Source organism: Apostichopus japonicus, chromosome 1, assembly GCF_037975245.1.
Source record: "Apostichopus japonicus isolate 1M-3 chromosome 1, ASM3797524v1, whole genome shotgun sequence".
NCBI lineage: Eukaryota > Metazoa > Echinodermata > Holothuroidea > Aspidochirotida > Stichopodidae > Apostichopus > Apostichopus japonicus.
The window spans coordinates 20,881,006-20,903,964 of record NC_092561.1 but is presented as its reverse complement, the minus strand read 5'-3'; the positions used below and the strand labels follow the sequence as shown (position 1 = coordinate 20,903,964).

The 22,959-nt window shown below is 39.1% G+C and overlaps 1 protein-coding gene across 18 annotated transcripts in view; it reads left to right on the top strand.

Moving 5' to 3' along the window:
• LOC139971165 (protein phosphatase 1 regulatory subunit 12A-like) overlaps positions 1 to 22,959 on the top strand; it is a 142,375-nt gene that overhangs the window by 15,522 nt on the left and 103,894 nt on the right. For all 18 annotated transcript variants that reach the window (XM_071977537.1, XM_071977415.1, XM_071977406.1 and 15 more), the window contains 2 exons: positions 18,440 to 18,558; positions 21,874 to 22,033. In XM_071977537.1, coding sequence (XP_071833638.1) covers positions 18,440 to 18,558; positions 21,874 to 22,033 — 279 coding nt within the window. The remainder of the gene's footprint in view (positions 1 to 18,439; positions 18,559 to 21,873; positions 22,034 to 22,959) is intronic.

Here is a 22,959-nt window from a genome sequence, read left to right as displayed (position 1 = left end):
GCATACTGTACATGTTTATATAGCATGCATACTGTACATGTTTATATAGTGTCCATACGGTACATGTTTATAGCATGCATGCTGTACATGTTTATATATCATGCATACTGTACATGTTTATATAGCATGCATGCTGTACATGTTTATATAGCATACATTGTACAAGTTTATATATCTTGCATACTGTACATGTTTATAGCATGCATGCTGTACATGTTTATATATCATGCATACTGTACATGTTTATATAGCATGCATGCTGTACATGTTTATATAGCATGCATGCTGTACATGTTTATATAGCATACATTGTACAAGTTTATATATCTTGCATACTGTACATTTTATAGCATGCATGCTGTACATGTTTATATAGCATGCATTGTACAAGTTTATATATCATGCATACTGTACATGTTTATATAGCATGCATGCTGTACATGTTTATATAGCATACATTGTACAAGTTTATATATCATGCATACTGTACATGTTTATATAGCATGCATGCTGTACATGTTTATATAGCATGCATACTGTACATGTTTATATATCATGCATACTGTACATGTTTATATAGCATACATTGTACAAGTTTATATATCATGCATACTGTACATGTATATATAGCATGCATACTGTACATGTTTATATAGCATGCATATACTGTACATGTTTATATAGCATGCATATACTGTACATGTTTATATAGTATGCATTGTACATGTTTATATAGCATGCATACTGTACGTTTATATAGCATACGGTACATGTTTATATAGCCTGCATATACTGTACATGTTTATATAGCATGCATAGTCTATAATGAGTACCAACCGCACATGTATACATGCATGCACAGTAATTCATCTCAAGTTGCAATCTTACTTATTTACAATCAAACCGTTTGCCAGAAGACAAATCTTCAATATCTGATTTTGTGATCAGTAAAAGTATCAGGTAGCTTGTAAAGATGCCAAAGGCAAATACAGTTATTATTGGGGGGGAGGGGGAGGGGGGAGGGGGGAGGCAAATACAGTTATTATTGGGGGGAGGGGGGAGGGGGGGAGGCAAATACAGTTATTATTGGGGGGAGGCAAATACAGTTATTATTGGGGGGGGGAGGGGGGAGGCAAATACAGTTATTATTGGGGGGAGGGGGGGGGCAAATACAGTTATTATTGGGGGGGAGGGGGAGGGGGGAGGGGGGAGGCAAATACAGTTATTATTGGGGGGAGGGGGGAGGGGGGGAGGCAAATACAGTTATTATTGGGGGGAGGCAAATACAGTTATTATTGGGGGGGGGGAGGGGGGAGGCAAATACAGTTATTATTCGGGGGGAGGCAAATACAGTTATTATTGGGGGGGGGGGCAAATACAGTTATTATTGGGGGGGGGGCAAATACAGTTATTATTGGGGGGAGGGGGGAGGCAAATACAGTTATTATTGGGGGGAGGGGGAGGGGGGAGGGGGGAGGCAAATACAGTTATTATTGGGGGGAGGGGGGAGGGGGGAGGCAAATACAGTTATTATTGGGGGGAGGCAAATACAGTTATTATTGGGGGGGGAGGGGGGAGGCAAATACAGTTATTATTGGGGGGGAGGCAAATACAGTTATTATTGGGGGGGGGGGCAAATACAGTTATTATTGGGGGGGGGGCAAATACAGTTATTATTGGGGGGAGGGGGGAGGCAAATACAGTTATTATTGGGGGGGAGGCAAATACAGTTATTATTGGGGGGGGCAAATACAGTTATTATTGGGGGGGGGCAAATACAGTTATTATTGGGGGGAGGGGGGGAGGCAAATACAGTTATTATTGGGGGGAGGGGGGAGGGGGGAGGCAAATACAGTTATTATTGGGGGGAGGCAAATACAGTTATTATTGGGGGGGAGGGGGAGGCAAATACAGTTATTATTGGGGGGGAGGCAAATACAGTTATTATTGGGGGGCAAATACAGTTATTATTGGGGGGGGCAAATACAGTTATTATTGGGGGGAGGGGGGGGGAGGGGGGAGGCAAATACAGTTATTATTGGGGGGGAGGCAAATACAGTTATTATTGGGGGGGGCAAATACAGTTATTATTGGGGGGGCAAATACAGTTATTATTGGGGGGAGGGGGGGGAGGGGGGAGGCAAATACAGTTATTATTGGGGGGAGGCAAATACAGTTATTATTGGGGGGGAGGCAAATACAGTTATTATTGGGGGGGAGGCAAATACAGTTATTATTGGGGGGGCAAATACAGTTATTATTGGGGGGGCAAATACAGTTATTATTGGGGGGAGGCAAATACAGTTATTATTGGGGGGGAGGCAAATACAGTTATTATTGGGGGGGAGGCAAATACAGTTATTATTGGGGGGGAGGCAAATACAGTTATTATTGGGGGGGGCAAATACAGTTATTATTGGGGGGGAGGCAAATACAGTTATTATTGGGGGGGAGGCAAATACAGTTATTATTGGGGGGGAGGCAAATACAGTTATTATTGGGGGGGCAAATACAGTTATTATTGGGGGGCAAATACAGTTATTATTGGGGGGGAGGCAAATACAGTTATTATTGGGGGGGAGGCAAATACAGTTATTATTGGGGGGGAGGCAAATACAGTTATTATTGGGGGGGGAGGCAAATACAGTTATTATTGGGGGGGCAAATACAGTTATTATTGGGGGGGAGGCAAATACAGTTATTATTGGGGGGAGGCAAATACAGTTATTATTGGGGGGGGGGGGCAAATACAGTTATTATTGGGGGGGGGAGGCAAATACAGTTATTATTGGGGGGGAGGCAAATACAGTTATTATTGGGGGGGAGGCAAATACAGTTATTATTGGGGGGGAGGCAAATACAGTTATTATTGGGGGGAGGCAAATACAGTTATTATTGGGGGGGAGGCAAGCTTCAAAGAGAAGTCATGTTTACAAACAGTGGCAGGACTTATTTGTGTCCTACGGTGTAAACAGTGCTTTCAAAAGTCTCCCAACTAGCTCCTACTCAGGAATTTTGAAGCAAAGCTATGTCCTCCTAGTACCAGCCCTTGTGGATTTGGAGATTTGCTCATAAATACTATTCCAGTTTGGCATTTTGAAAATCTTCTTTGCAAAATTTTCATTTCATGCTCAGAGGCACAGCTGGCTTTTGGAAGACTCCCAACTATTTCTTAGTCATGACTATGCAAGCATAGTTACTACAGTATGTGTCCTTGTACAAGTACCAGCCCGAGTAGGCTGATGCAAGCATAGTTACTACAGTATGTGTCCTTGTACAAGTACCAGCCCGAGTAGGCTGATGCAAGCATAGTTACTACAGTATGTGTCCTTGTACAAGTACCAGCCCGAGTAGGCTGATGCAAGCATAGTTACTACAGTATGTGTCCTTGTACAAGTACCAGCCCGAGTAGGCTGATGCAAGCATAGTTACTACAGTATGTGTCCTTGTACAAGTACCAGCCCGAGTAGGCTGATGCAAGCATAGTTACTACAGTATGTGTCCTTGTACAAGTACCAGCCCGAGTAGGCTGATGCAAGCATAGTTACTACAGTATGTGTCCTTGTACAAGTACCAGCCCGAGTAGGCTGCTGGATTTGCTCTGTGATTTATACTTCCCCAGATGAACAGTTTGAAAATCTAGCTTAGAAAATCTAGCTATGTACAGTATGTATCTACTACTAGTGCTAGATGTCATTTCTTATACTCATGCTTAGAGTCTTTTAGTTGTACTCCTGAACATTTGAAAAAAGTCTAGGAAATTATCTCAGTTTGATTTCAAGTTGTGATCTTATTTTCAAGAGTAATACTCAGTTAAATTTGGTAAAATTGCAAACAACATTTGGAAGATCAGAATTACTTAAAAGTTTAAGGTGAAAATGGTCTACTTTTGGGTGCTGCAAATTTAGAACATGTGTGTTTTCTTTTAATGGCTAAAGTGAGCAGAAACTTTTAACCATCAGGTCTGTATTACAATTGGAACATGCCACATAAAATGTACTGTACAGAAATGCATTGTGCATTGTGATGTCATAATTGCCATTTCTATAGATTGATCACAATAATTTAGCTATTGTTGTGCTCTATTATTCACTTCATAATTTTAACCTTGGATCGAAAGGTTTGAAACATTTTCTGAAGAGTGTGTGGGCTAGAGTTCCCCAAATACCATATTTTACAGTTTTACAATAAAAACATTAAAGCAGCATTTTGCGTTGTGTCGCTTTGTTCCATCTTTTTAACATGTGCATCGATTTTTTTACATGTATCAATCATAAAACAGCAAACTAAGATACCATCCAAGTTTCATCCTGCCAAGAGCGTTAATTAGCGAGTAATTAACGATTTATGTCGATAACGAGTAAAAAGTGTCCTCGACAAAGTTTTCATATCTCCAAATCCACTAGTTTGAATTCCACCAATCAGTGAATAGTATGTTTATTCATGAGCATTTTGCGTTTGGTCGCCGTTTTCTACTTTTTTGACATGTCCATCGAGTTTTTTACATACATCAAATCACAAAACAGCAAATAAAGATATTGGCAAAGTTTTTCCCTGCCAAAAACGTAAATTGGCGAGTATTCCACTTACAAAATTAATCGCATTCAGTTCCCAAACCCACTAGTTTGAATTCAACCAATCAGAGATGCAGGTTTAGTTATGAGCCGTTGCTAAAAATAGATTCAAGACTTTGCGTTGGTACAACCAGGGAGATGTTATGCAACTCACTGGTAGAACTGCCATATAGACTGTACACAAATCAAGCGTGGTGTTATATTACGTATCTGTCAATGACGTTCGTAGTGTTTAAATATTCATATTATGGGCGAGGTTTATTGGGTTCCCAACGGAAAATATCCTGGAGAACAACAAAGTTGAAAGTTGCAATTTTTTCGACTTTTATGCCACCATTTGAAGTAAAATATAAATAGATAAGCTAGTTATGTATGTCGTTATGGCATAGTGGAGTCAGTGAGGTTGAAAAAAAAATCATAGTCGAGGACGCAAAATGCTGCTTTAAAATAGCTATAAGTCCTGTACATGAGAGTGTTGTTTTTTTACTGTGCTGCATCATGTTCGAGTACTTACCCTTGTAATTTACAAATTTAGTCTCTAGAGATGAGCTACAAAATGTTCCAAATTTGTTTTAAAAATGATATGTTATCATTAATGCATTGCTCATGAAGGGAATCATTTATGTAAACAATTTGCATAATTACTAGTGCAGCTATTGAGTGTTGTGGATCAATTGTGGTTATAAATATTAAGAAGTAGTGAACATTCTTTGAACACTTAGTTTGACTGCTGCTATACTAATGTGTATCAACTTAGTTCATTTTTTTTTTCATACCGTGCTGCTAAACGTGTGCAATGTAGTATTTAACAGAACTAATAAATTACTCTTTTAATAGCATACTGAGCAACAGGGCACTCTTGAGCTAGGCTATAGTACGAGTCACAAAATAGTTTGTGGAATGTTCTTTTGTACATTCAGACCTGTTTTCAACTGTTGAGCTCCTACTGTACGTTTCGCATGCATGCACACTCAACCTGCTCTTAACATATCAACAGCTCTGTGCACACAACATCAACAACACTGCACTAATGAATTACATTAGGATAGTGTACATGTTGTGCTCACCGGCAACATGAATCACTATGGACAGACTCACTGTACCTGCTAACAGTGCCTGTACGTGCAGCATTTTACATGCATAATTGACATTGAGGTGTTATTCACACACTGCCCAGTAAGTACAGGACTGTCCTCCAACAGACCCTTGTTGCATTGCAAAAATGCAAGTTATGGATCTTTGAAAGTTTTTGACCTGCTTAAAGAAAAGATTATATGGACAGCTGAATGAAGAAAAGAAAGGAAAAGGGAGGGGTGGGGGAGGGGTGCACTTGTTGTAGATGTATGCAGTATATCATACTTTCTGTGCATCTACAGTGTATACTGACACTATATTATAGATATATGCAACTAAACCTCAACCCATCCACAGTGCATACTGTATACTTCAGGTGTAGTGTAGGGATGTACTAATGTAGTGTAGGGATGTACTAATGGATGTACTAATGTAAGATGTGCATCTACAGTATGTTATATACTGACACTATATTATAGATATATGCAACTAAACCTCAACCCATCCACAGTGCATACTGTATACTTCAGGTGTAGTGATGTACTAATGTAGTGTAGGGATGTACTAATGGATGTACTAATGTAATGGATGTGCATCTACAGTATGTTATATACTGACACTATATTATAGATATATGCAACTAAACCTCAACCCATCCACAGTGCATACTGTATACTTCAGGTGTAGTGTAGGGATGTACTAATGGATACAGTATACGATGTACGGTGCTGTCCTATTGAGAAGTGCTTCTCATTCCACACATTCCATTGGGCTGTGTATCTGTATACCCTGATACTGTCCAATCCTTCTTTTATTTGTTCTCCCTGTGTCTCACGTTTGCATGGTACTAATGCTCTCTCCCCCAGCACACAGCATGTGCATTTGTGTCTTCGACTAGAACACAACGCCACGACAGAGATATTAACGAGTTATTAACGAAACATCCTTCCTGGGCAACCGGCACCCATGGGAACAATGATCTTGATGAATATGCCAAAGTTCCCTCTGTTAACATTAACAGACTTTTCCATCAGAGCCTGTTTGTCAGTCGAGTGGGAGTCCAATGCATAGGCCGAGCGATGCCCGCTGCGTCCATACAGCCTGGTGTTTGTATTAGAGTCCTAGCGTTGTTAGGAATCAGGGGCAAGGACCGGGTGACGGAACACAACATCTTGTGAACAGTTTCAAGGGCATTGAGTTAAGAATTTGTACATATGTTTGGCGATAGTGTAGTCACCTCATTTTGTTCAATATACTGAAGTTTCTACTGACAAAACATTTCATCTTAATAAAATGTACCATATATTCTGCACCAATTTGGTTGTTAGTTATCCACTTGTCAGTTTATTAAACATGTCAATGCTAACGTTTCATTAAAGACCAAATATGGAGGCAATTTTTTTTTTTTAGATTTTCCATTAATTTAGGAGTTTACATACCCATAATCAACATGTGTAAATAATAATCTTCGAAAACCCACTATAACCCATCAAAAAACGACCACGAAAATGGACATTTTGGGTAGTCACGTGACATGAACCTCTGGAATGTCTGAAAACAGAGATTGACCCAAAGGAGCCTCTGGTCACCGTGTGACGTCAAAGTTTGTATACCGCGAAAATCAAACGCTGATATAGGCACTGTTTGTACACAGATAGCGAACAATTGTACTGTTTTTGACTTCCAGTTTCGAGCGTTTGAAAAGCTGTTAGCTTAAAACAAGAACACATGAAGGTTAACAACAAGTTTTAAGACAATTATAAGCAGAAATTTTAGTTAAATTGCTTATTTTATTAGCAAACTTTCCACTCAAATGGAGGCATCTTTTACATAGCGTAGCGTCAATAGGTCCGTACGGTACAATATACTTAGTACTTACTCGTTTTAATATCCAAAAGTACAAACACAGAAAAAGTATCCTGTCAATAAACAAATTTAGCAGTGAATATCCTAATCCACGTTTCTTGTTCAATCCTGGGCGAAAAACTACCGTGACTCTGTGTAATTCCATAGAGTTAGGTCTAGTTGAAACAGGCCTTGACCAGTAACATCCCACAATCACAAGACAGTCACTAACGAAATAAAACGTCCGATCGCTACATACTACCGTTTTTATTCAACTCCTTGGAACATGCAGATGTCGGAATAAACAGAACGGACAATATTACACATGTATCACGAACTCACGATACTGGAATACAACAAATGAAATAGATAAATCCTAACATGGCTATTTACACATGCTGTGAGCCAACACCGGCGAGAGTTGTAACTAACTACCGTACATGTACTAACAATGCTATACCCTTGGCACGGTATATATATACGGTCATCTCTTACAGTAAATATATTACTGTCAATTGCGTGATATAATGTTACATGTAAGGACGTCCAGGGCGTGTTTACGGTCAATTTCACATTAGCTATGTCCGACCATGGTCCGACACAGCTATCGACAGTATATAATTTTCACAGAATGAGACTTTTGCAGCATACACAGAAGCAGGGTCATGCATATGGACTCATGGGCATGAGATACTCCGGGTGCTGAAAAATCTTTCCGCGTGGATCTCAAAAAATTGATCCAAAGTCTGCGGCGTTTTACGTCGGTTCTTTTACTCGGAAATCTAAAAAAGCTGATGCTTTTGTTGGATGAGGTATAACTGCAACCTCCAACAACACAGAATTGTGGCATTTTGAGGAAAAAGGAGAAATATCGTTAATGTTTTTGGCAGCTCAAGTATACGACTTTACACACTAAAAGTATAGTTGTGAGTGAGGTATACAAACGTTGACGTCACATGGTCACCTGATGTCTTAGGAATGTTTCAGGAATGTCTGAAATAGAAGCTGACTTTTCGTCCCATTTTTCACGTATTTAACGTCCGAAATTGGTAAAGTTAATTACAGCAATGTAATTGGAGTCAGTTAAGGATTACATACATGAAAAATGGTGGGATTTTATGTTCATCGAAAAGTCTCCATAGTTGGTCTTTAAGTCTGTTTATAAACAATGACATACAACCTCAAATTTTTTTAAAACCATTTCTTCAATCCTTTTCATCGTATTATAAAAAAAAAAATTGTTTGCTATTTTGCTCAGCAACAAGCTCTTTATCTCATTAATCCGGACACTCATGTGATGCCATTCTTGTAATTTCCTCTACTGTGGCAGTGGGGTTTGTTTTAGGAGAAGTTAGAAAATGAGGTAGGAAGCATTGAACAGAATCTACTTTAAAAAGCTTAAAGGCAAATAGTCAGGATTCAGATCAGAATGTGGTCTTCAATAATCCTTAATTAACAAGACACAAGAAGGCTGCCTGCCTCAGGGCTGGACATTTACATTCATGCTGTGTGCAACAAATTGGACAAAACTTACTCTGGATTCACCATTGTCTTCTAAGAGAATAGCTCAACACTTAAATTGTGATATTAATCACCTTTGTACACCATCCTATTTGTAATCTTTCAATCGACAGTTGTTTATTCCTGCATTGGTTGAAACATTGAAGGTGTTTGGATTGAGTTGCACTCTTCTGTACAGAGACGTACAAGGAACGGTCAGTGACCTGCATACATGGACACAGTAAACATACATTGTGTACATACAGTGTATAAACTGTACAACATAGAGGAAGGGGAGGAGGACACAACTGCAGTGGGTGGAATCAGAGCAACACATACCTCTTCCATTTGTCAAAAAAAAATGTGAAGAACTTGAAACTGGGACATTAAGTGATACAATAAAACTGAATTGAAATTTGAAGAATCTCTTCAAGTTGTCCCATAGCTGTGATGAAATGTCACTTTAATATTTGGGAGAGACTTTCAATTATGAGCTTTAACCACGGGAAGTTTTGTCATATCAGTCTAATGCTTGCAGACTTTTGTCATTTGACAGAAAATTGTTTTCATAAAGATGTAGTGAGAGATTGATGTCAACAGGTCTGATTTTATGGCTCAATTTAGCATTGTATCATAGTGCACATGTGTGACAGCTACTGTATTAATAATGCAGAAAATATGAACTACTGTAACACTACCTTACATACTGTTGATTGTACTGTCAGCTTGAGAAAGCAGTGACTGAGTTACATACTGTACCTGGTTAATAATACTAATGTGATCAATTGTATCATGGACCCCTGCCAAACCTGAGTGACTGAGTTACTTACTGTACCTGGTTAATAATACCATGGAGGTAACCTCCATGATAATACTAATGTGATCAATTGTATCATGGACCCCTGCCAAACCTGAGTGACTGAGTTACTTACTGTACCTGGTTAATAATACTAATGTGATCAATTGTATCATGGACCCCTGCCAAACCTGAGTGACTGAGTTACATACTGTACCTGGTTAATAATACTAATGTGATCAATTGTATCATGGACCCCTGCCAAACCTGAGTGACTGAGTTACTTACTGTACCTGGTTAATAATACTAATGTGATCAATTGTATCATGGACCCCTGCCAAACCTGAGTGACTGAGTTACATACTGTACCTGGTTAATAATACTAATGTGATCAATTGTATCATGGACCCCTGCCAAACCTGAGTGGCTGAGTTACATACTGTACCTGGTTAATAATACTAATGTGATCAATTGTATCATGGACCCCTGCCAAACCTGAGTGACTGAGTTATTTACTGTACCTGGTTAATATTACTAATGTGATCATTTGTATCATGGACCCCTGCCAAACCTGAGTGACTGAGTTACATACTGTACCTGGTCCATAATACTAATGTGATCAATTGTATCATGGACCCCTGCCAAACCTGAGTGACTGAGTTACATACTGTACCTGGTCCATAATACTAATGTGATCAATTGTATCATGGACCCCTGCCAAACCTGAGTGACTGAGTTACATACTGTACCTGGTTAATAATACTAATGTGATCAATTGTATCATGGACCCCTGCCAAACCTGAGTGACTGAGTTACTTACTGTACCTGGTTAATAATACTAATGTGATCAATTGTATCATGGACCCCTGCCAAACCTGAGTGACTGAGTTACATACTGTACCTGGTTAATAATACTAATGTGATCATTGATGAAATACCATTGATGAATTCTTGGAACTTCATAAACCACAGCAAATGCAAATAATTCTGCAATATTAATTGTGCATATCTATATCCAGTACGGTATAATTTTTTACAAGTAGTGTGTTCAACGCGGCATTTAACTGTATGGTTACCTTTTAGGGCCATAGAGTTGCACACTTGAAACTTTTTTTTTTCTTTGAAAATAATAAAAGCAACAACAGTGAGGTAAAAATCTTCTCAAACAAGTTTAGAATAATATTAGGACTTTAATATTGATGTGTTGGCTAGTAGCACAAACCAGTTCCTGACCAGATGGCAATTTTGTCTGTCCAAGCTTAAGTCCCTTTAAGTGTACTGTGCTATAATGTACTTTACCTGTATACATTAAGACATTCATCAGTAAAATTTATATAGTATCACAACAATTTTTAAGGACAACCAGGTCTTAATATTTGTCTGCTTGAACAGAAAATTTGTTTTTTCTAAAGGATTGTTGCAAACTAACAATATATCTACACTGTGTGTACAGTAGGTTCAATGGTGAATAGAACACAAGCTTTGGGCCAGTAAAACTCATGTTCCGTTGGCTCATAGGCCTACCACTGTCTTGGTTTCATTTCAGTATCACCACGGTGATGTAGGTTGATGCCAACTATTTTACCTAGTTTGGGATATTTTAAGTTACAAAACTGCATATTTGCAGTTTCAGTTTCACATTCAAACTGTCTACTGCACCAAGGAGATCTAAATTTAGATTGATAAAAGTTGTATTTTTTAAGGATTTTTCCACAATTTCATTGGCAGATGATTATGAAACATAAATGCAGTTTGGACTGAATTAATCATGTCCTCATTAAAAAAAAAGAACGAAAATAGACTCTTGAATAAAAAACTAAAGCTTGTTGACCTCCATTCGAATTAAAACAGCTGTTTATTAATGAGCACTTGGTCAAGTTCAAAAGTTCATACATTTTCCTGGGGTGTCTGTGATATATATTTCATAGAGTATTGCATTGCCATGGTCATTTGTTGTTAACGCCTACAAGCTGAGCTGACCCACATATAATTAGGCCTGTACAGCTTATACAGTAACTCACATGATAATACTGTATAATAATGTACTAGGAGAGTCAGATCTGTCTGAATTGTACATAAGTAGTACTGTACTAGTACAGTAATACTGTACTAGTAGTACTGTACTAGTAGTACTGTACTAGTAGTACTGTATCAGTAGTAATGCATCAGTAGTACTGTATCAGTAGTACTGAGTACTGTTCTAGTAGTACTGTATTAGTACTGTATCAGTAGTACTGCATTAGTAGTACTGTACTAGTAGTACTGTATTAGTAGTACTGTATCAGTAGTACTGTATTAGTAATACTGTTCTAGTAGTACTGTACTAGTACAGTACAACTAGTACAGTAATACTGTACTAGTAGTACTATACTAGTAGTACTGTACTAGTACTGTATCAGTAGTAATGCATCAGTAGTACTGTATCAGTAGTACTGAGTACTGTACTAGTAGTACTGTATTAGTAGTACTGTATCAGTAGTACTGCATTAGTAGTACTGTACTAGTAGTACTGTATTAGTAGTACTGTATCAGTAGTACTGTATTAGTAATACTGTACTAGTAATATTACTGTCCTAGTAATATTACTGTACTAGTATTACTGTACTAGTAGTACTGTATTAGTAGTACTGTATCAGTAGTACTGTATTAGTAATACTGTACTAGTAGTACTGTACTAGTAATATTACTGTACTAGTATTACTGTACTAGTAGTACTGTATCAGTAGTACTGTGTCAGTAGTACTGTATCAGTACAGCATCAGTAATCAGTAATAATAATAATACAGCATCAGTAATAATACTGTACTAGTAGTACTGTATTAGTAGTACTGTATCAGTAGTACTGTATTAGTAATACTGTACTAGTAGTACTGTACTAGTAATATTACTGTACTAGTAGTACTGTATAAGTAGTACTGTATCAGTAGTAATGCATCAGTAGTACTCTATCAGTACTGTACTAGTAGCACTGTATTAGTAGTACTGTACTAGTAGTACTGTACTAGTAGTATTGTATTAGTCGTACTGTACTAGAAGTATTGTATTAGTCGTACTGTGCTAGTAGTACTATATCAGTAGTACTGCGTTAGTATTACTGTATCAGTAGTAATGCATCAGTAGTACTGTATCAATAGTACTGTACTAGTAGTACTGTATTAGTAGTACTGTATTAGTAGTACTGTATCAGTAGTACTGCGTCAGTGGTAATGCATTAGTAGTACTGTATCAGTAGTACTCTACTAGTAGTACTATATTAGTAGTACTGTACTAGTAGTACTGTATGAGCAGTACTGTACTAGTAGTACTGTATCAGTAGTACTGTATCAGTAACTATCAGTAGTACTGTATCAGTAGTACTGTACTAGTAGTACTGTATTAGTAGTACTGTATTACTGTAGTAGTACTGTGCTAGTTGTACTGTATCAGTAGTACTGTATCAGTACTGCATCAGTAGTAATGCATCAGTAACTTACTGTGTAAGTGGTACTGTATCAGAACTGTATCAGTTGTACTATAGCAGTAGTATTGCATCAGTAGTGCTGCATCAGTAGTACTGCATCAGTACTGTATCAGTAGTACTGTATTAGGATTGCATCAGTAGTAATGCATCAGTAGTACTGTATCAGTGGGGAGTGGGGGAGGGTTGGGAGTGGGGAAGAGTAGGGAAGAGTGGGGATGGGTGAGTGTCCAGAAAGTGATTTGTTATGTAGTGTAAAGGTGATAAGGGTCCCTACTCATCTGAGAGGAATGTTCCCACTTTGTGACATCCCTCTGTCTCTTTCAATACATTAAACATGATGTAAGTGTGCATTGATGATTGTACAAGTTTATGTCCAGCTTTAGGGATCTGCAACATGTCTACTTCAAGAAGGTTTTAAAACAAAGGCCGTTGCGTAAAGAGCTATAGACTTATTAAGTATTTATGAGGTTTACAATACCTCTGCGTTAAGGCATAGTGCAAACCAATTAATTACGATGCGCCAGTCGCTGGCTGAGCCGTTTGGTATGCAAAGGATTTATGTCTGTTGAGCGTGTCAGCACTGTCGATTGATTGGTCGGTAGCTATGTGGAGAGGCAAAAGTGACCCAGATTGATTGCTGGTCCAAATGAACATTGTTTCGATAGGGCATCGATTTGTGATGGTTCCTACGCGATTACATAAAAGTTATGAGCCTGTTCTGCAGAAGCTTCCATTTTGCATATTTGGGCTATGCGTCAAACGGCCAGGGCTTGGGAAAGCTGCTTGGTGTTGTCATTTTGTCAGATTGAGAGGGATTATAATGTGGTTGCACTGCAGTTTATAGCACGAACTGTACTTACTTTAACACTAGTGTAGTATTGCACTAATATAATGACTTTTATTCCAGTACCTGTTTTCACTTACCAATTGAATTAATATTAAAATAGACCTGTAATACTCCAGTACTGTATGTATGTTAACAATTCATATATCAATATCAATTACTCTTGCTTGCTCCTCAGTCCTCATTGCTTTCCTTACTCTTACTTTCTCTGTTTTGCTCTTCCTTTCTCTTTCTAGCTCTCCCTTGCTCCTTGCTCTTTGTTGCTCTCCCTTGCTCCTTGCTCTTTGTTGCTCTCCCTTGCTCCTTGCTCTCACTTGCTCCTTGCTCGTACTGTACTTGCTCTTCCTTGCTCTTTCATACTCTTCCTATTCGTACTTGCTCTACATGACTCTTTCTTGCTCTAATTTGCTCTTAGACTGTGGTACTACTTTCCTTCTCATTTTGATTCAATGTTTCTGCTATTTCTTGAGCTCTCCTTCATCTCATTTCACCCTCTGTTAGAGGAGTAAGCTCTCCTTCATCTCATTTCACCCTCTGTTAGAGGAGTAAGTTCTCCTTCATCTCATTTCACCCTCTGTTAGAGGAGTAAGCTCTCCTTCATCTCATTTCACCCTCTGTTAGAGGAGTAAGCTCTCCTTCATCTCATTTCACCCTCTGTTAGAGGAGTAAGCTCTCCTTCATCTCATTTCACCCTCTGTTAGAGGAGTAAGCTCTCCTTTGTCCTATCCAAGTGCTGCAGAATTCTACTCTGCATTCTCTGTATTTATAAGTGGAAACTCTACATATATGTTGCAAATGGATCCCACATGTGGTCTCTGCTATGCATACACTAACCTACTTTATTGCAGCACTCAAAACAGATGATTTAGATGTTGATGTAAATGCTGATGTAAATGTGGCTCCCTGCAGAGCTCAACCGTCACAGCTTTCAAACTCAGGGTATCCTGCCTGTAAACGTTAAACGCTTTCCCAAAATGCAACACAAAGCCTTTTAGAAACTGTCAGTCAGTAGAGAGAAATAAAAAAAAATGTGACTGCATGTCCTTATTTTCTCGTAAAATAAACTTCAATGTACTCTAGACTTTGCGTAACATGTAGGCATCGTAAAGTTTGACATATACGGCACGTGGTGATGCTGATAGTTGAATCGTCCTGCGCAGTGACAATTAAAAAAAAATGGGTGCATTCTTCTATCGGTCAGGTTTACTTGGATAAGTCGCGCATCAAACTGCATGGGGGGTGAACAATAGGATGACCTATCTGTCGAGGTATTTAGCACAGCATGTAGCATTGCAGCATTGACCAGCTGTTGAAAGGCAGTATACAACATATTAAAGTAGAGGTGAAAGTTAGTAGCAGAACTTTTGAATTGTCCAATCAACAGAAAGAAGTTGAGGGTCAAGGGTCAAGGGAAGAAATAGATAAGCATCCATCTTTATCTTATTCATGTAATATATGAATAAGAAATGAGAGTCTGGGCTGTTTGCAAAATACAGCCCTTGAAATTGCTGGCCTTAGGATGGACCAATCCTCTGCTTTCATTTCACCCCTCTCTGAGCTGTCACACTCCAGTCTCCCTAGCCTAATTAAAGTTTGGTTACGTTTTACAGCAGGACTGCTTCATTGGTTGACCCACTTTCAATTCACCAACGACAAACTTTTCCCCTTTCTGGTTCCCAAGTCTATCATTGTGATGTCTCAAAACACATACTGTACAGTAAAGTATTTAAGCAAAATTTTTCATCTGCTGGAATCTTGTTTAATTTTGATTCATGAGGTTTTTGGAATACTGGTTTCTGAATTCTGGCCATGACCCATTGACTGCAAATGCTGCATATATGCAGTACTGTACCAAAGGTCTCAATCCCTTTGAAATTATGACCTCCAGGGTCAAATACAGTAGTCTAACTTAGTTTTTCGTGCCATTTATTTTGATTATAAAGTACTGTATTTAAATTATCAAATGGAAGTGTTCCCTTTGTTTTCAAACATGTGATAATTTGTAACATAGCATTCATTGCTTTTCCTGCAATTTTATGTATTTGTATCATTCGACCCTCTCCATCCTGTCTCCACAATACTTCTTGTGTTGCAGTCCTCTTCAAGGTGCCTGTATTTGTATCATTCGACCCTCTCCATCCTGTCTCCACAATACTTCTTGTGTTGCAGTCCTCTTCAAGGTGCCTGTATTTGTATCATTCGACCCTCTCCATCCTGTCTCCACAATACTTCTTGTGTTGCAGTCCTCTTCAAGGTGCCTGTATTTGTATCATTCGACCCTCTCCATCCTGTCTCCACAATACTTCTTGTGTTGCAGTCCTCTTCAAGGTGCCTGTATTTGTATCATTCGACCCTCTCCATCCTGTCTCCACAATACTTCTTGTGTTGCAGTCCTCTTCAAGGTGCCTGTATTTGTATCATTCGACCCTCTCCATCCTGTCTCCACAATACTTCTTGTGTTGCAGTCCTCTTCAAGGTGCCTGTATTTGTATCATTCGACCCTCTCCATCCTGTCTCCACAATACTTCTTGTGTTGCAGTCCTCTTCAAGGTGCCTGTATTTGTATCATTCGACCCTCTCCATCCTGTCTCCACAATACTTCTTGTGTTGCAGTCCTCTTCAAGGTGCCTGTATTTGTATCATTCGACCCTCTCCATCCTGTCTCCACAATACTTCTTGTGTTGCAGTCCTCTTCAAGGTGCCTGTATTTGTATCATTCGACCCTCTCCATCCTGTCTCCACAATACTTCTTGTGTTGCAGTCCTCTTCAAGGTGCCTGTATTTGTATCATTCGACCCTCTCCATCCTGTCTCCACAATACTTCTTGTGTTGCAGTCCTCTTCAAGGTGCCTGTATTTGTATCATTCGACCCTCTCCATCCTGTCTCCACAATACTTCTTGTGTTGCAGTCCTCTTCAAGGTGCCTGTATTTGTATCATTCGACCCTCTCCATCCTGTCTCCACAATACTTCTTGTGTTGCAGTCCTCTTCAAGGTGCCTGTATTTGTATCATTCGACCCTCTCCATCCTGTCTCCACAATACTTCTTGTGTTGCAGTCCTCTTCAAGGTGCCTGTATTTGTATCATTCGACCCTCTCCATCCTGTCTCCACAATACTTCTTGTGTTGCAGTCCTCTTCAAGGTGCCTGTATTTGTATCATTCGACCCTCTCCATCCTGTCTCCACAATACTTCTTGTGTTGCAGTCCTCTTCAAGGTGCCTGTATTTGTATCATTCGACCCTCTCCATCCTGTCTCCACAATACTTCTTGTGTTGCAGTCCTCTTCAAGGTGCCTGTATTTGTATCATTCGACCCTCTCCATCCTGTCTCCACAATACTTCTTGTGTTGCAGTCCTCTTCAAGGTGCCTGTATTTGTATCATTCGACCCTCTCCATCCTGTCTCCACAATACTTCTTGTGTTGCAGTCCTCTTCAAGGTGCCTGTGTTTGGAGAATGTTTAAGAAGCATACTAACATAAGTATTGATCTTGTCTCATAACCTTGAGAAAGCTGAACTTTTTTAGCCAAACACCGTGGTATGGAGTTTGAGGTAGTATGGAACAGTAAAAATCAAATAAGATTTGAGAGTTCATTGCATGTTGATTTGAAAATTACATTGTTCCTCGCTTACCTCTCTCCTCACAACTGTAGCACTCCTGTTATACCGTATATAGAGTGAACTTGTAACCTTTGAACACAAATATTAATATATTGTATACTAACTTTATTAGCTTATAGTACTGTATACACTGTATGTTGTTCCAATTTAAGATGGTCACAGTGATAGATCCCGTCCAGTGTGGTTCATAGAATTGGTGAAAAAGATTACAAGTTAGAGAATTTTAGAAAAGAAAATAGGCACCTTACTCCCACTTGCAAAAAGTTGAAAGGATGATTCGACAATAGCAATTACAATATTAGTGACCAGTATGTCACTGTAGGGTATATACAGTGAAGGAGAGATAATGTATGTGTAGGATCAATTGGTGATTTTAGAACACTAGCTTTGGGAGGGGTAACCACTTTTTTCCTAATTGGGAGTTATTTTCTTCCAATGTAACATGAATTTGATGGTACAAACAACCAGTCCACTACTGACTTTGGTTGTCATCTTAACATAAATTTGGTTGTCTTGGACTTCTCATTCTGACACAGTCCTTTTATAATGTCTACATGCCGATGTCCAAGATTTAAATCTACTTTGTCCTAAAATATCGTAGATAAACGTTACTCCTCAAAGGGTTGAAAGACAAAAGTCGATTGATTAATTGCTAAATAAAAAACCGAAGAACCTCCTGAAAGTTTACACAGCACTTTGAATGTCTTTCTCTCATTTTCTTCCCAGCTTTCTTATAGAAAGTGGTGCTAATGTCGCAGCAGTCAACAATGAAGGTGAAATACCTCTGGACCTCGCTGAAGAGGAAGATATGGAAGAATTTTTAGAAGAACAAATTGATAAAGCTGGTAAGATATCATCTACAGAGTGACATTTAGTTACAAGTCAAAGGACACTGGAAGCATAATAATAATAATAATAATAACAGAGATTTATAATGCGCACATATCCACCCTACAGGGTGCTCAAGGCGCAAGATTATTATTAACCCCTGGTCATTGGTAACTTGTCACACCCACACACCAAAGTGTGCACAATTCAATCAATCTCTCCTGGGGCACCACAGTGCACCACAACCACGTGTCCCCCGGGGGACTTCCCATAGGGTGCAGCCACAAACCGGCGCACGCAACTATATTTACAAGTTACCTCGCAGGTCCCCATTTATACACCTGGGTGAAGAAAGGCAATGGAGATAAAGCGCCTTGCCCAAGGACACAACGCAGTGATCTGGCCAGGGCTCGAACCTGTAATCCTTAGATCACAAGTCCACTGCCTTAACCACTTGACCACAACGCCCTCCTAATATTGATGGAAGTCCGGTATGCACTTTGATATAGAGCATGGACCGAACTAATAATGCTTCATGCCTGATCGTATATGTTATCTACAGAGTGACATTTAGTTACAAGTCAAAGGACACTGGAAGCATCATAATATTGATGGAAGTCCGGTATGCACTTTGATATAGAGCATGGACCGAACCAATAATGCTTCAGTCCTGATCATATATGTCATCTACAGAGTGACATTTAGTTACAAGTCAAAGGACACTGGAAGCATCAAAATATTGATGGAAGTCTGGTATGCACTTTGATATAGAGCATGGACCGAACTAATAATGCTTCAGTCCTGATCGTATATATGTCATCTACAGAGTGACATTTAGTTACAAGTCAAAGGACACTGGAAGCATCATAATATTGATGGAAGTCCGGTATGCACTTTGATATAGAGTAGTGTTCAACCGATTATGCATAACAGAAAATACCGATTACCGATTATTTTTTTCATAATCGTACCGATTCCGATTCCGATTATTTGAAAATGAGAAAGTATCTCGTATATACGAAATCGGCAATAAAGTTTGACAGAAACAATTATTGTTGTGATTTTCCCCTGTTTCCTATTGCTTCGTTGTTATACAAGGCTCTAAGGTATCATTTTGTATGTACCAAATTACCTCTGTAGTTTCTCGGAAAGAAAGAAAAAGTTTTTTTTTTTTTTAAATTTCCAAAATACGAAAATATGACATCCTACCTAGTCAGCACTGCGCTAAGCGAATGGCCTAACCACCTCGACGTGAATGTCACCTGTTAATGGCTTGAAATGAGCTAAGAATAGTTACTCAAAATATCCATCTCAAAAAGTATCTCAGACAAACCATCCATCTTCAATTTTTACCAAAGCGTAAATTTTAATGACATATTGCCTTAATTCCGACATTATTTTGTACTTATTTTCAGTATTATACCATTCATGAACAAATAGAAATGTTACGAACTTGAAGTTAAACATACCTATTCGTTACCTATTTAACTCCATTCAGGTTCAATTAGAAAATGTAAGCTTAGGCCAATCAAACTGAAAAGCAAATTGTACCATCGTAACTTGTTTAAAATTACTTTAAAATGTAATACCAGATTGATGTAAAGAAATATTAACAACTAGAAACTACTCCAATATAAAATATAACATTCCCTCTATAAGACATATCACTTACAGTACCTTCCAAACAAATGCCGATTTCCAGCAAATTGAAAGTTGTAAAGTAAGCTACGCATTTTTTTTTTTTTTTGCAAACCGATGGTTAGGCTACATTTCCCATTGACTTAGTGTGGTTGTTAGGCTAACATGTGGTCGAAGATTGCAGTTTCCGTGGATATTTTTAGTTTTTATTTGCGACACAACTAGAGCGAATAAACAGATGGCAAGGTTAGATTTCCATGCAGTTGACTTAGTGTGATGTAAGGCTACCATGTGGTCGGAGATTTGTGAGGATTTAAGGTTATTTTCGCTGGTACTGAATTGCTTCGTGCAGGCCGTAATTTGTCACGGGAACTTCCCGGTGATTGTGCGCGACCCGCTCGCACTGCTTCAAATTTGATGCGGGATGTGAGAATTGTTTGCGCGATTCGCGCTGCAACTGCAATTCCTAGCTAAAGCAAATGCATGTCACAATTAATTTTACACAGACACCTGATATAACGAGGGCGATTTTCTTATATTTTTTTTTCGCACTCGTAATTGTGCTTTAGGAGGGCTTTTTAGCACTTGCGAGGGCGAATCGCCCCCGCTTATTTCCGACCCTGTCAAGCACATTCGTTAATTCGCGAAATTGGTATTGCTGCTATGCTTACTGTGCCAAGAAATTTGAAGTCACTAACCACGAGGGAAGCAAAATCGGCGACCCTGGCAGCGTAAATTGATGAAAGTATACACTGTGAAAGACGTATAGAGGGTGTCTTATTTTAATATTTCGTAGTAAAAGAACAAACCTAATACATCAGTTGATATTTTCAACTTCCATATGTTTTTGAATAATGATATTTTCACCTTCCATGTGTTTTTGAATAATCGGTATGACATAACTGGTATTCCACATAATTTTTACCGATTCCGATTATGTTCCGATTATGCAATATTCGTACCGATTCCGATTCCGATTAGGTTAATCGGTTGAACACTAATATAGAGCATGGACCGAACCAATAATGCTTCAGTCCTGATCGTAAAGTATTGTCTTCAGTACAGGTAGGTTACGTAAGCCTTTTGTTGAATCAAACTAAGGTCCTCTTTTTCCTTGGGAGATCCACTTTTCTTGGTGGTGACACAATCCGGTTTGTGACAGAAAAGAACAGCAACCGGGTTGACACGTTTGTCCTCACATATGTAGAAATCGCAGGTCATGTGAGAAACGGCACAACTTTGTGTTCTCAAACTCTGAATGCAGCTTTTACGCTCTTGTCGGATATATGACCAATGTTGTCCAGACAGAACGGACTATATTGGAGTCCGTAGCGATGTTAATGATGTCGGGAAATACGAGGCAACCAAATTAAGAAAATCTCCCTTGGCAAGAGCATTCAGTTAGATCTATGAATTTAACTGTGCTCCTCTCTAACCTGTCTTGACTCTACTATTGCACCTTCCCATCTACCTAGCCTAATAGCACTGTGCCCCCCTCCCCCACCCCCGACCCTCCTGGTCATCACCCATCAACTCTTCCTTCTGCATCTACCAGTCACGAAGTTAAGAATTCTCTTCCGGTGTTGGTCGCGGTAATGTTACTGTGCACTGGAAAGATAGCCTTGGACACATACATGAATGTGTGTTGTATGCTTGTGACTTTTACAATATTTATCTCCCATCTCAATTTGTAGGTATCGATGCAGAAGAAGCTAGGTCCGAAGAAGAGACGATAATGCTTAGAGACGCCAAACAATGGCTGAATAACAAGAACGTCAAGGAGAAGAAACATCCAACCACGGGAGCCTGTGCCCTCCATGTAGCCGCCTCCAAAGGATACATGAAAGTTATGGAGTAAGTTGAGAAAAATTCATTTCTATCCATCTTGTTTTGTTGCTTTTGCAAGACAATTCCTTTCAGTATTCAGTTAGTTTCCAGCAGACGAATAGTGGGGTGCTCTCTCATGAGTGAAAGCACTCGAAGGTGGCCTCCAAAAGGGTTGTGAGATTTTGTTGTTGGAGGTGTGACGATGTTCAAACTTCTGGATATCATGGTAATGTGGATATTCCATTATTTATATGGATGTGCAGAAAAGTGTCATATTTGCAGAGGCCAAATTTCGAATTGGGTTGCATTGTTCACCAATTTTGCTTTGCGAAAAATATGCTACAAACAGTAGTACTTTACTGTCCAGCCTAAAGTGTACAGTGACCGAATTGTAACACTCTTATAGGGTGATGTGGCAACATTGTGACACCGCACATACAGTAGAAAAGAATACATGTTTATGCCCCTTACTACCAAGAATAACATCCATTCACCTCATTGTTAGTTGGAGACAGACACAGAATGTTATTGATCTTCTTCACACAACACCATTTCCACTGTTAATGAGAGGCAATATGTTCTGTAAGATGTAGGGTCACCTCCAAGTTGTCCCATACTGGTCCCAAATGGCAAATAGTTTCTTCTTTCCATTGCTGGATAGTTAGCCCACAATTGCCAATAATTGCATTGAAAATGGTTTCGGAGAGTGCGTGGATCACTCTCCTCCCCCCTCGTCCCCTCTTCCCCTTCGTCCTCTCCTCATCCTATGCTCCCCCCGCCTTTCCACCAGTCGCTAATTAATTTCCTAGAAATTAACCTCTCTTCAAAGATCATCCTTAACTTACGTGGATAGAATTTTGTGCTCTGCTCTTAAAAGTGCATCCTTTGAAGGTAGACCTTTCAGTGACGTAATGATAATAATTGTTTTTAGCCTACTGTACTGTTCTTAATGG